The sequence below is a fragment of the Triticum aestivum genome, chromosome 6A (assembly GCF_018294505.1).
Source record: "Triticum aestivum cultivar Chinese Spring chromosome 6A, IWGSC CS RefSeq v2.1, whole genome shotgun sequence".
Taxonomy (NCBI): domain Eukaryota; kingdom Viridiplantae; phylum Streptophyta; class Magnoliopsida; order Poales; family Poaceae; genus Triticum; species Triticum aestivum.
Window position 1 is genome coordinate 566056467 of NC_057809.1, and position 13856 is coordinate 566070322.

General features: G+C 51.0%; 1 protein-coding gene across 1 annotated transcript; it reads right to left on the reverse strand.

The window, feature by feature from the left end:
- Positions 1–1867: 1867 nt before the first annotated feature.
- LOC123128567 (COBRA-like protein 7) lies at positions 1868–13582 on the reverse strand. Its single transcript, XM_044548603.1, has 4 exons — positions 13117–13582; positions 10694–11077; positions 2389–2673; positions 1868–2296 (listed from the first exon to the last, which is right to left on the reverse strand). Exons 1-3 carry the CDS (start codon positions 13565–13567, stop codon positions 2393–2395), a joined length of 1116 nt encoding a protein of 371 aa, XP_044404538.1. The 5' UTR covers positions 13568–13582; the 3' UTR covers positions 1868–2296; positions 2389–2392.
- Between the last annotated feature and the right edge of the window lie 274 nt (positions 13583–13856).

Below are 13856 nucleotides of genomic sequence, written 5' to 3' on the forward strand. Positions count from 1 at the left end.
TCTAAGAGCAACACAGAGAGTGTCCGCTTAATATGTTCAGCTTTACATGCTTGATGGATTATCTGAATTTTATTTAGGGGAGGATTTTATGAATCATATTTAAACATGTGAACATATATACTTTAGTGTATGTTATTTTTAGGATGGCAACTGGCTGCTGAAGTAGGAGCTAAACCAAGTTGGTTCTCTGTGTTGGGTGTAGTATACTCTATACACAAATACAGAACTGATTAGTGATTGCTTTTTGTTTTTCGTTTGCTAATAAAAAAAACTATACCAAACCATCAGTGAAAATGCAGGTTACACACTTTCCTTCAGAGCAAGCGTCATAACCAGGCTCAAGGAAGAAAACTTAAGAGGAGGACACCACCATCTTTTGTCCCAGAAAAAAAAGTTCTTTCGGCATCCACATTACCTTCTATTGTACTTTACTCCTGTGTATAAAACAGGTCAGCCTATTATTAGCACACAAACTGGTGTTATATTATGAAATTATGGTTCAACTATATGTATTTAAATTTCTGCTGACAAATTGTGGTGTGCAAATTATGGGAGGGCCATGTGCCTTTTCCAAATATGCATTTCCTTTGCTTTGCCTTCATGCCACCCATAATTGATTTTAATAGTAGCAGACATAGAGGCATGTATTTAACCATCTGGTCGATCCATGCTACTTCTATGTGTTTCAGTTGTCGGCGATTCATGTCAACATTAGCAAATGATACATGCTTGAGTAGGCCATGGAGATACTTTGACTAACAATTATAGACCACAACATGATTGATGTGGGAGAACACGGCCTTCTTGCATCTCTTTCTATCAACTTCCTAGGATTGCCTTTTTTTTACAGAATATTATATATGTACTTCTCCATTTCCCTCTGCAAATGCCGACCCTTATATAAGTATAACATCGGCAAGCAACTGGGAGTGCTCAAAAGGAAAATAAAGCTCTGGTGTTCTTAATAGAATCTTCACTAATCTTTCCCTGTTTATGCTTCGTTATGCATGTGGCTTTTTATACTTGACTACTTTGTGACATATATAAGGTAATATTTGTTAGGTGTACTAAATATTTGTTAGTGTCCTCTTCTCTCATTGGTTTAGATATTATGTGGAGCTTATTTCTTTCGACAACAGTTTTTTTTTTGATATGTATGTGCAAATTGCAACAACAATGATGAGCTTGCTGCACATGGTACAAGGCCTTGGATTATCTTTATCAACCTGTAGTAGACGCTCAGTACACCAAAATCTTCATATATGTAACCTAAAAAACTCAACATAATTAAGAATCCTTTGTAGAGCTTAACTCCCAAATCTCTCTTCCAAAGAAAGATCGTTAGTTGTCCCGCCCCCTTCTTGCTTAGAATACTTTATTACTACTTAATTTCTCTGGGTATGAGATAGTTTTCACATCAGACGAAAAATTGAGAATATGAGCAACCTGTGTGTACCAAGCTCTAGGAACTTCAGGAATTAAAGAAGCAGAAGCTTTTACATACAATACACTTCTTTTCGACATTTCTGTAGCTTATCATAATTCATAAACGATTCATGGCTGTGTACCCCATCCTGCTACAAGATTGAGTTTGTGGTGCCTTCAATCTATATTTGAGTCAGGTTTATAATTTCTCGTCGGGCTTTACCTCCATGACCTCTTATGGCCACATGGCTTTTATATATTTAACTTCTGTTTCTTAGCATTCATATGGTATATACAAATTTTACTGTAAATAATGTACTGCATAAACACATGGCTGCAGTCTGAAAAGGTCACCGCCAGCGAACATTGATGCTTCTAGTGACATAAGTGAGTAGTGAACAGAAAGATATAAGTTAATTTGTATATACCATATGATTGCTAAGAAACAGAAGTTAAATATATAAAAGCATCCAACATAAAGATTCACACCACACACATACAGAGTACACAAACATAGTCATAAGCATCCAACAAAAAGAGTCACACCACATGAGTAGTCACTATGGTGTTGACAACCAAAACTACATGAAAATGCATCCAAGCAAACCACCATAGTCATAAGCATCCAACCAAAATATTCACACCACACATACAGAGTACACAAACATAGGACAATAGGGTTCAAAAAAAGGAGGCACATGCCAAGGGAGCCGCCTCAAGTGGCCTTGCCATGCCTCAGCGCGTCGGTATCAAGTGCCTAATCCGGCTCTGGAGGTGGTGGAGGAAGTGGAGGCGCCAAGCAGAGAGCCATCGCCCGAAGACCTGCAATGAAGATGTCGATGACGTCTCGTTCCCGGGGGCGGCGCCAGAGCTGCAAATAGCCACACAGTTTGAAATATCATGATGGGATGAGAAATCTGCCAACAGTGCATCTATTTATTACAAATGATCACAAGTAGTTACCTGCTCAAGTCAGCAGAAGTCCAAGCACCAAGACGGCCCCTGAGGCCAGCCACCTGTGCCCTCCTGAGAAGCGCTGAACAGGGCTGCTGCTGGGCAGCTGGGGGAAGTCGTCTGGTGGCGGCATCGCGCACTCGCTGCCGTCGAAGTATATCTTTCTAGGCAGTGCCCACCCACCAGAAAAGCTGAAATCCTTGCCCTTCCTCAGCAGGACCTCTGTCTGCACAGTACCATCCTGGGGCAACATCTGGTTGAAGCGTGGGAGCCCCCAGAAGAGGCCTGTGTCGTCTGCAAATTCGAGATGTTAGTCTTGCAAGAATTCAGAGTACTCCAAATGTTATGGTATAGTATGCAGGTTTGAAAATTCAGTGCACATCTTGGAAACCTAGCATCACATCTTGGAAACTTCTACTCAAGAAAGATCTGGAACTGTTGAAACACAGAACTAAGCAACATCTCATTCAAGATTATCAGGACTGGATTGAAACAAGAAAAGAGACACCTCTGTCTTTGATCATTTTGGCTATGAAGGAGTTGCCATCTCCCATCTCGTGTGGCTATGACTATTGTTATTATGGGTTGCTGGCATATATATCTTTTCAATCAGAGGGGCCACACGGCCCCCATTTTCATTACGAAAATGGAGTCACAGCATACAGACCAAGTCCCATACAAACTTAACTTCGATGCCTAACATATGTAACAGGAAAAACTACTCCTATATCTTGAGGCACTTCAAACTGCACCTACAGGATGCTACAACAAAAGAACGAGCCCAAAGCTCAGCCACTACATATGCATGCCTAACATTCTTTTGCATTAGGGAAAATAAACTCCTACAACCTGAGATACTAAACTCCGCACCTACAGGTTGCTGGCATATATGGATGCAGAGGAACAACAAGTATTTAATCAGATCAACCCTAGCATAGCATCTTGGACACTTCTACTCAAGAAAGATCTGGAAGCTGTTCACAATCTAGTGTCCCGAGCGACGAGAGATGTTTTCAAACTCGGGCGAGCCGTTGGGGGCGGTCCTAGGTGCCGCGGGCGGCGACTCCGCTTCCCCCGGCGACCTCGCCGCGGCTGATGCGTGGGTGCAAGTTCAGCGGGGCCCGAGTGGCGCCCCGGTGTGCCCGGCTCCGGTGTGCTCCTCGAAGACGGGGCGGGGGGTGTGCGGTGGTCATTTCTGGGCCCTGGCGGCGGACGAGTCCGACGAGGATGGGACTTCCCCGCCTCGACTGGCTCCCCCGCCGGCTGGCGCGACCCTCGGCGACTTCGTACAGGTGGCGGTGGCGGCCGGCGTCGGTCGGGGAGAACGTCGTCGTCGTTTCGCCCCGGGGGGCAGTGGATCTCGGGCTACGGCGGTGCGGTGCTGGAGACCACCGACGCCCTCTGCGCTGAGCCCGCGGGTGGACCGCGCCCCCTCGTCGTCCCTTGGCCTTGCGGCAGCCTCGGCGGCGGTCGAGGAGTGGCCTTCGCTCCCTCTCGTGCCCGTGTCGGCGTTGTTGTCGGCGGCAGCGGCGCAGGTGGCGGAGACGGCCGACACGTTAGGGTTACTGCTGTCGGGCGGGGTGCCTGCCTTGGGCCAGCTTGCGCTTGTTGGGCCTGGGCCGGCCTCGGGCTGTCTTGGGGCCCAACCGTCCTCAGGGGTGGATTCCTGTGGGGCTGCGGGGGGCCAGGTGGACGCTGCTGCAGCTGGGCCTGGCTCGGCTGGGCCATGTGCCTCTTGGCCTGTCCAGGTTGGTGCCCGCGAGCCCGGGCCGCGGCGCTATATATGGCTGCGCAGGGGCGTGCGCGACCCCTCGCTAGGGTTTCTGGCTCGTCCCAGTGAGGTGCGGCGCTTTAGGCGGTTTGCCAGATCTCTTTCCCCCCTTCCTCCTCCACCCCTCACTCGCTCCTTTGCTGCGGTGGCAGCCATGGGAGACCGGCGAGCGGAGAAGAGGCCGATGGATCCTCCGATCCCCGACGAGGAGCGGCGGCGTGAGAAGGCGCTGCGGGAGCAGGCGAGGCGTCGTCAGCGGGCCAGGGCGGCGGGGCGTGAAGATGGTGGCGGTGGTTTCGAGCAAGGCCTAGGTGGTGGTTCCGGCCAGGGCTATGGGGGTAGCCATCGCCAAGGCTATGGCTCTAGATATCACGGGCGCGAGGGGGATTGGGGTCCTCCTCCCCCTTGGTGGGGCCAGCAGGAGCGAAAGAAGAAGCGCAAGAATGGGGCGCGGCGGCACGAACTGGAGCGCAAGCCGCAGGAGCACCCACTCTGTGGTGGGGGCCATGGGGATCCGTTGGCCAAGAAGCCGCGGGCGTCGGCCGTCCCGCTGGCGGTGGTGCTGCCAGACGCGCTGCGCGGGTCGGCGGACGCGCCCATCCCAATCGAAGAAGAGGGGGACGAATGCTTCAAGTGCGGCAGGACCGAGCATTTCCAGGCCAAGTGCACCTTTCCTCCCCTCTGCGTGATCTGTAAGCAGGAAGGGCACGCCTCGGCCTTTTGCCCGACGCGGGGCAAGCATCTCCACCTTCAGATCATGGGAAGTGCGATACCGGGTGAAGGGTTTTTCTGCTTGGACTTCGAGGAAGAAGAGGAGGTGGAGGGCAATGATCTCCAGGCTGCCAATGGGGCTATCTTGTCGGCGGAGCCAGGGAGGCTCTCGCTGCGCGTACTCAAGCAGGAGTTGAAGCACATGTTTGCGGGGGACTGGGATTGGCAGATCTCTCAAGTGGGTGATGATGACTTCGCGGTTACTTTTCCCTCCGCGGATCTATTGCACATGGCTAAATCTAGTGGTAAACTGTTTCTCTCTATCAATGATATTACGGTGCGGGTGCGTGATTCTATCCAGGAGACCATTGTGCCTCTCTCCATGCCGGAGGTGTGGCTCCGTCTCCATGGCATCCCCAAGAAGTACCGGCGCGTCGACCGCCTGATGGAAGGACTGAAGATGTTGGGCAGGCCCATTGTGGTGGACGAGCTCTCACTCATCCGGATGGGACCGGTGAGGATGAAGTTTGGATGCAAAGCTCCGGACAAGATGAATGGCTTCGTGCAAGTATGGTTCAATCATGATGGCTTTGACATCAAGGTGGAGGTGGAAAGACTCCCGAAGCGCACGGGTGAGGGACCAGTGGCGCCAGGTTCTGACAAGGCTCCTCCCCGCCCTAGCGACAAACAGGGCCAGCCTGGTTCGGGGACCGGGGGTGCGACTGGCCAGCTGCAGGCTACGCCCGTGGCTCAGGGAGGGCCGGGTACCGCCATTGCCAGCCACCAGCAAGATGTGGAGATGGCCTGCCGTGACGAGGAGAATGAGGACAGTATGCCGGACACGTCGATTGACACAGAGACCTGGGATATGCTGGGCCGCAAAGCTCTCGCGCTCGTCGAGGACAAAGAAGTGGCGGCGCCGGGAGCACTTGCGATTGCGGATACAGCAGGGAGCAGCCCGCCACCGGCGCGCACGCTACTGGGGGATTTTAACCAGTCGAGTTGGCTGGCGCTGGCTCCATGCTCTCGGGCGCCCCGGCCTCCCCCAGTCTGCTGGGCTCTGACACGGGTGTGGTGCTCAACGAACCATCCATGCAAACCCCGTTGTCAAGCCGCCGCGGCGCGGGGGGTTCCGGTCGTGCTCCCAAGAAGACGGCTGGACGCAAGCCTTCGGCCAACCCCGCCGTGCTTTCCCTTCCTTCGCCTAATGCATCGACGTGCGTGGACCTGCAGGCGGCTCTGGGCTCTGCGGGCACATCGGCCAAGGCTCGGCGCTCTCGCGCTTCTCCAGTGTCCCAGCGCGCGCCAAGTGCCCGGGCCAAGGCACAGCTGGGAGAGTTGTCATCCATGGAGAGCGCGCAGCTGCGCCTTGCGGAGAAGAATCTCGAAACTGCAGGTAATCCCCCCCCCCTCCTTTAAGATTCTGAATGCTTTTATAGACCCGGAACTTGTCTTGATCCTAGATGATAGCGGTTTTAAAGTAGGTGCGGAGAGCGGTGAGCTAGTGTCGTTGATTCGTGCTCGCGAAGATGCCCAAGCGGCTCTGGCCGAAGCTGCCGTGTTGGCAAAGGCCAGGGAGGCCTCTGCCACGGCTCTGGTTGTGCCAGACCCTGTAGGGTCTGTTGTGCCGTCGGGTGGGGCTGCTGAAACCAGGGAGGTGGAGGCTACCCCCTCAATGAGCCGTGTCCCGGCTAAAAAACATGTGGCAAAACCGGTGACATCCAGAGGGGTGCGCCTTCGCAATCGTATTATCTGATGCGCTACCTTTTCTGGAACATTCAGGGCTGCGGCCACTCTGGCCATCGTACCCAGCTTAAGGAGTACATTGCCCGAGAGTGTACTGACGTCGTCGCGCTTCAGGAAACGATTAAAGCCGATTTTACGTATAGAGATTTGGCAGCTTACGACCCCCCTTCATCGTTTTGTATGGGGCTGGGTGCCTTCTGTGGGTCACTCTGGCGGTCTTCTTGTGGGATGTAACAGTGATGTATGTGATGTTGTAAGCTGGGATGTGGGCTCGTTTTTCATTGCAGTTACGATTAAACATAGGATTTCTCTTGTTTCTTGGGCGATTATTTGCGTCTACGGACCGGCCGATCATTCTCGGGCGGCTGATTTCTTGGGTGAAATCCAAAGCTTGGTTGGGGCCAAGCAAGCCGCCAACGTCCCCATTGTCCTTGGGGGCGATTTTAACCTTATTCGCTCGGAGCAGATAAGAACAACCATAATATAAACTAGCTTAGAGCGAACTTATTCAATAATACTATCGTGGCATGTGCCCTGCGGGAGATCGCTAGGACAGGCGCTAGATATACGTGGACCAACAAACAACTCTCTCCTGTGCACAGTGTTCTCGATCGTGTCTTTGTGACTTCCGACTGGGAAGTGCTCTTCCCCATGTGTACGCTCGTGGCAGAAACGCGTATTGGGTCGGACCACGTGCCGCTGATCTTAGCCTCTGGGGAGGACCGGATCAAGCGCAGCCCTCGTTTCTACTTTGAAACAGGGTGGTTTGAGGTCGAGGGTTTCGGTCCCTTGCTCATTGCGCGCTGGGAGCGTGCAAGAGCTGCGGTCGGCTGCTCCAGGGGTCCTCTGGACACTTGGATCTCGGCGGCCGGTGCCCTTCGTGGTTTCCTCCGTGGGTGGGGTGCAAACCACGGGAGCGACGCGAAGCGCGCTAGGGAAGCTATAATCGCTGAAATTAAAGCCCTCGATGCTCAAGCTGATTCCAGACCCTTCCTGGAAGCAGAATGGGCCAACCGTTACGCACTTGAGAACCAGGTGCTTGCCGTTCTTAGGGAGGAGGAATACTGGCGTCGTAGGGGCGGCATCAAGTGGATCACCAAGGGCGACGCGAATACGGGCTATTTTCACACCTTTGCCAACGGCCATAAACGGAAGTGCTCGATTTTGAGACTTCAATCCGATCAAGGGCTGTTGGTTAGTCAGGCCGAGATCGCGGCCCACATCTATGACTTCTTCCTCAGCTTGTTCGGAACAGCCGAGGAGAAGCCCTTACACCTCCGGGCTGACTTCTGGGGAGAAGATGCCCGCGTGTCGCAAGCCGAAAATGACTTCTTGGCCTTGGCTTTCTCCACGGAGGAGATCGACGAAGCGGTGGAAGCAATGAAGATTGACACTGCGCTTGGCCCGGATGGCTGGCCGGTCGCGTTCTTCCGCCGTTTCTGGCCTGTGCTTAAAGACCTCTTTTACGGGATTATTAATGGTTTTGTGTTAGGTATGGTAGACGTTTCGCGCCTCAACTATGGTGTCATCAGCCTCATTCCCAAAGTCAAAGGGGCCGACACTATTAAGCAGTACCGTCCCATCACTCTTATTAACGTGCCTTTCAAGATCAGCTATAAGGCTTATGCGACTAGACTTACCCCGGTAGCGCAACGCGTTATCGATCGCAGTCAGTCCGGTTTTCTCAAAGGTCACAACATTCTCGAAGGGCCGATAGTGTTGCAGGAGATCGTCCACGAGCTTAAACGCACTGGGCAACCGGCCGTGCTCCTCGAGCTCGACTTTGAGAAAGCATATGATCGCGTGAACTGGGAGTTCATTCGCGAGGTGCTGACTCGGAAGGGATTCGAGCCAGGCTTTGTTCACCGCATCATGCACCTGCTCTCGGGAGGCCCGACTGCTGTGTCGATTAACGAAGAGGTTGGGAACTTCTTCGCAACAACCGAGGACTCAGGCAAGGGGACCCCTCATCGCCTCTGATCTTCAACTTTGTTGCGGACGCCCTCTCAGCCATGGCTAAGGACGCCGGCCACATCCGCGGTGTGGTTTCTCACCTTATTCCGGGAGGACTCACGCACCTTCAATATGCGGACGACACCTTATTGCTCTTTGAGCCTGACGATCATAGCGTAGCCTCGATCAAACTCATCCTCCCTGCTTTCGAACTCATTTCCGGCCTTAAGATTAATTTCCTTAAGAGCGAGGTAATCGCCATTGGGATGGACCCTCTGCTCGCTACTCGTGTCGCCAACTTGCTTAATTGCAAGCTAGGGAACTTTCCAATTAAGTACTTGGGCCTGCCTATCTCGAATAAACACATCTTTATTCTTGAATGGGAGCCCTTGTACGGCAAGGTGGCGAACAGGGTTAGCCCCTGGCGCGGCCGGTTCCTCTCCTCGACGGCCAGGCTGATCCTCACTAACTCCAGCCTCTCTTCCCTTCCTCTGTTCACTATGAGCATGTTCTTGCTGGCTGATGGGGTTCATGCCAAGCTTGATACCCCCCGATCCAAGTTCTTTTGGGAAGGAACTGGGATCAAAAAGAAGTACCACCTGATCAAATGGGCCGCGCTCTGCCGCCCTAAGAAATTCGGGGGCCTCGGGATCCTTAACTCCAAACTCATGAACGTCGCACTCCTAACCAAGTGGATTTGGAAACTCTCCCAAAACGAGCAGGGGCTTTGGGTAGACATTCTTCGCGCCAAATACTTCCCTGATGGGAATTTCCTCACTTCCAAAGCTAAGGGTTCACCTTTTTGGAATGGGATCCAGAAAGTTATGCCCGCCTTCACATTAGGAGCCAAGTTCTGCGTCAACAATGGTTCCTCAACGCAATTTTGGCTGGACCATTGGTTTGGCACGGAACCCTTGTGGAAAAGCCATTCCGCTGCCTATCAGTTAGCCACTAACGTTGATATTCTGGTGGCTGACGCGCTTCGCACCAACCCACCCGCTGTATCCTTCAAAAGACCCCTCCTCGCTAACGAACGAGCCTGTTGGGATGGGCTCGTTGCTGCTTTGGCGGGAGTGGTCCTTCGCCCTGAGGCCGACTCGGTCTCCTGGGCTCTCTCGCGCTCTGGGAAATTCTCTGTTCAATCCCTGTACAACAAATTGACTGAGGGACCGACCCTGGACATAGCTAGGGGGCTATGGAAAGCGTCTATCCCCTTGAAGATCAAAATTTTCTTGTGGCAGATGTTTCGGGATCGCCTGCCCTCCTCTAATAACATCGCTCGTAGGAACGGGCCTTCCGATGGCTCTTGCGTTCTATGCGGACATCACGAAGATGCCAACCACATCTTTTTTAATTGCTACCTGGCCCGCTTTGCCTGGAGTGCGGTTAGGGAGGCTTTCGATCAGAACTGGAACCCGCTCTCAGCTCGGGACCTCCGCGCTATTCTAGCCACTCATAGGGCGGTTTTGGCCGTGTGTTGTGGAGATGTGTGGGTGCTTTGCCGTGGGTCATCTGGACTACGCGCAATAAGATGGCTATTGAGCACAAATTTCCTTCTCACCCGGCTGACATTATCTTCAAATGTCACTTGTTCCTACAGACATGGACGCCGTTGGGGAAACGGCGTGATGCGGATCGGATGACGGAGGCTATGGAGCGGATACGGTTGATCCAGATCGGCGCCCGCCACTAGCTTGCCGTTGGATGCGATCTTTTGGACTGGCCGCCTGTGCGCTGCTTCTTATTTTCTTTCCCTCGCAGGCTTCGGCCGGTAGCATGTAACGTACCTTGGCTGCGGCCGTTTTACTTTATGCTGTTCTGTGTTGAACTTGTTAGATTCTGCCTTGTGTGGGCTTTATTAATTTAAAGCCGGACGCCTCCGGCGTCTTCGTTCTAAAAAAAAGAAAGATCTGGAACTGTTGAAACACAGAACTAAGCAACATCTCCTTCAAGATTATCAGGACTGGACTGAATCAAGCTTTTAGTCTGTTAAACTCTTGATTTATACATGTTTCCTATAGCAGGAATTGGCTAGATGGGATCACCCATCCTTTTCCTTTTTTGCTCCCATTTGTATATATACGTTTAGTTATATTAATGAAAGAGGAGATATGAAAGATTTGAACAACGTACTGATCGTGCCGCGCTGCACAAGCGGCTCGTAGGCGAAGCTGAAAACTTGGGTCAACTCCTGTAGACTCGGGTGCTGGACGACGATGTTCCAGTCACTGTAGTTCTTGAACCTATTGAAATTGTTGATCGACAGCTTCACCCGCCAGTACTCGGTGTAGCTCTTCTTGACGTGCCAGTGCACCCTTATCGGGCACATGTGCCCGGTGCACCGGATCTCGGCGTCCTGGCACTGCGGTGCTGTGGAGGTCCCAGCTGGGCAGGCGCCGCAGGTGCAGTGGGGGCACTCCACTATCGTCCTGCTGTAGAACGTGGGCAAAGAGACGCAGCACGCCCGGAACGGGCCCACCGCTGTCTGCGAGTAGAAGCAGGTGGCCTGCCACGTCACTGCACACATTGAAAAAAAGAATAGTCATCGGATTAGAATTAGTCATGTTGAGGCAGAGCCAAGATTTCTCAAATACTAGGGCTAAAACTAAGCGGCTATAAATAACGTCTAAAATCACACATAACCGTGTGCATTAGAAGCACACCAAAAAATCACAATATAATGAAAGATGAAGTTCATTCTTATCAGAAGAGAAAATTCGGTGAAAACATGTGAACAATTTAACGAAGTGCGTCATTAAAAAAGTTGACACCAAATTAATGAAGACATGATTCATTATTCGAGCCCATCGTTTCTTCATTAGCAATCACAAAAGGATCTAGATATGGACATAAGTTCTTTGTGAATGGACATAGGTTAAGTTAACTGTTCATACAAATTTTGAGGACTTATATATTTAACCAAAGAAAATTGACTAAAGTAGTACAATTGACACCATCAACTCATTAATTTTTGACTGACACAGAAAACTAGGGAAGTAAATTTTAGATGATACAAACTAGACTCAGTGGCAGAGGTACAAAAAAATTGTTGGGCGGGCCAGAGTACACATTTTTTTTGAAGTACTGAACCATATATAGTGTTCCATTAGAGATATTGGCCACCACTCAGTACCTTGTGTTCTCACTGATTACAAGATGAGCAGATGCATAATTGCATATGTATACTAGTCCAAACCAAAATAAACCATGGCATTTGACCATCTATATACTACTCCAAACCAAAATGACAGTAAACAACAATGCCTTTGCTGTGAATTTGTAAGCTTCAAATCAACAATTTTACAACAGTACCAAATAGACCTTGAATGGATTATTTAGACAATTTGGGATTTGGGGGAGGGATGATTCAATGAACAATGACCTATGTGGAATTTAGGGAAAGAAAATCAGAAACGATTCAACTCAGTTTACTTGCGCACCACTTGCAGGGATTCCGAATTTCAGATGGATTGGAGAAGGAGTTGCCTCCCAGTCCCCGCCGTCCACTACTGTCGCCGTTGCCGGTTTTGCTCTCGGCTCATCGGCTGACTGGCTAACTCGCTGGTGGGCCGTCTAGACGAGGGGTGGGAGGGACCCAGGGAGGCACTGATTTGCGCAGGTGACCGGTGGCCGGCGCGGCAGCGGTCGGCGGCTGCGCCGTGAGGCGGCAGTTGGTGGCTGGTCCTGGGCACATCCGTTGTGTCCTCTTTTTTTTTTCGAGGAACGACTGCTATGTGCGACTCTGTGTCTGTGTGTGCCGTGCCGTGTGGTGGAAGGGTGACGCGTGTTGTGGGCCGCACCAACGGTGGGCTGGCCGGCTTGGCATCATGCCTATAATTTCCAGACTAGGCCGGCCACGGCCCACTCCTGGACTGAAGAAGCATGGACTGCCCTGGGCTGGGCCTTTACCAAGTCTAAAATTCAGAAGAAAAAAACACTCTTGCAAATAGGTGCTACTTGGGCCACGCCTGAGGCTATAGCCCCAGTTGCCCCCCCCCCCCCCCCCCAGGCCCAATTTCGCCCCCCAGACTATATAATAACTATCTAAAGGAAACTGATACACCTAAAAAAAATCTAAAGGAAACTGATTTGCTCAAAACATAAATCTAAAGGAAACTGATGATTCTAAAATAAAAGATTAAAAACTTCCTGACAATCAATTTCTACAACGACATCTTGGAGACCACTTTCTATGGCAAAAAGAACAGCATCTCGGCAAGCTAGTAACTCTGTAGATAATGGATCAGAGATAGCCTGATACTGATGAAGCTAGATAGACTGGACAGATTGAAGTTCATCAAATGAACAGCTAGCTAGACAGATTATGCTAGACAGCAGATCACCTTAAAGATAGACTAGGCTGATTGAAGTTCATCAAATCAACAGCTAGGTAGATAGATTATGCTAGATAGATCACCTTGAAGATAGACTATCCTCGTACGTCCAGATTATGCTAGCTAGATAGATAGACTAGACCGATTCAAGTTCATCAAATCAACATTCTAAGGAAACTGATGAAGCTAGAATGCTAGATAGACTAGTAGAAGAAGACGTACTCAGCGCCTGGACGTGCCGGTGCTTGCCGATCCGAGTCCTCGTTGGAGCTACCATTGTAGCGTTACTGCACCTATAGCCAGGCACCCCAAGGCTGAAGTTGAAAGGCTTCTGGGGGATGCCGTCGCTCGAGGACTTGAAGTTGCCGACGTGCATGAGGAACGCCGAGGTGGCCGCCTCGCTGTTCTGTGTCAGCGAGGACAGCACCCCGCCCCGGCAGCAGTGGTCCACCTGACGGGCATATGGCACGCCCCGCGCCAGATCAACCATCACCGGGTGCTTCTCGCAGCTGTGGGCGCCCACAAATAGGCTGCAGTTGCCTTGCTCGGTTGCCTCTGCGCCGGTCGTGTCGTAGATCACCTCGTCGCCGGCCCAGAACCAGCTCAGCCTCCACCCTGGATCCTCGACGTGGCGGTAGAGCTGGTAGTTGTGCAGGCTAACCAGGACCTGCATGCAATAGAGATTTTGGTACGGTTAGCTCTCATTGATATAGAACCCTTTCTTTACTAGTTTATCAAATGTCACAATTGCTACAAAAAGAAATCAAAATATTATGAAACAGTTCATAACATCTGAAAAAAATTCCAGTAATTCTAATCACCTTCATCGATCAATCTAAAAAACTTCAGCCCATTTTGTCCACTAATTTTAAAGTTTGGACATTTTTTTTGTAAGATTCAGCCAAATTTGGCTTAAAGTTTAACTTATCTATTCTTGATCATACAAAAATACTCCAAAATGG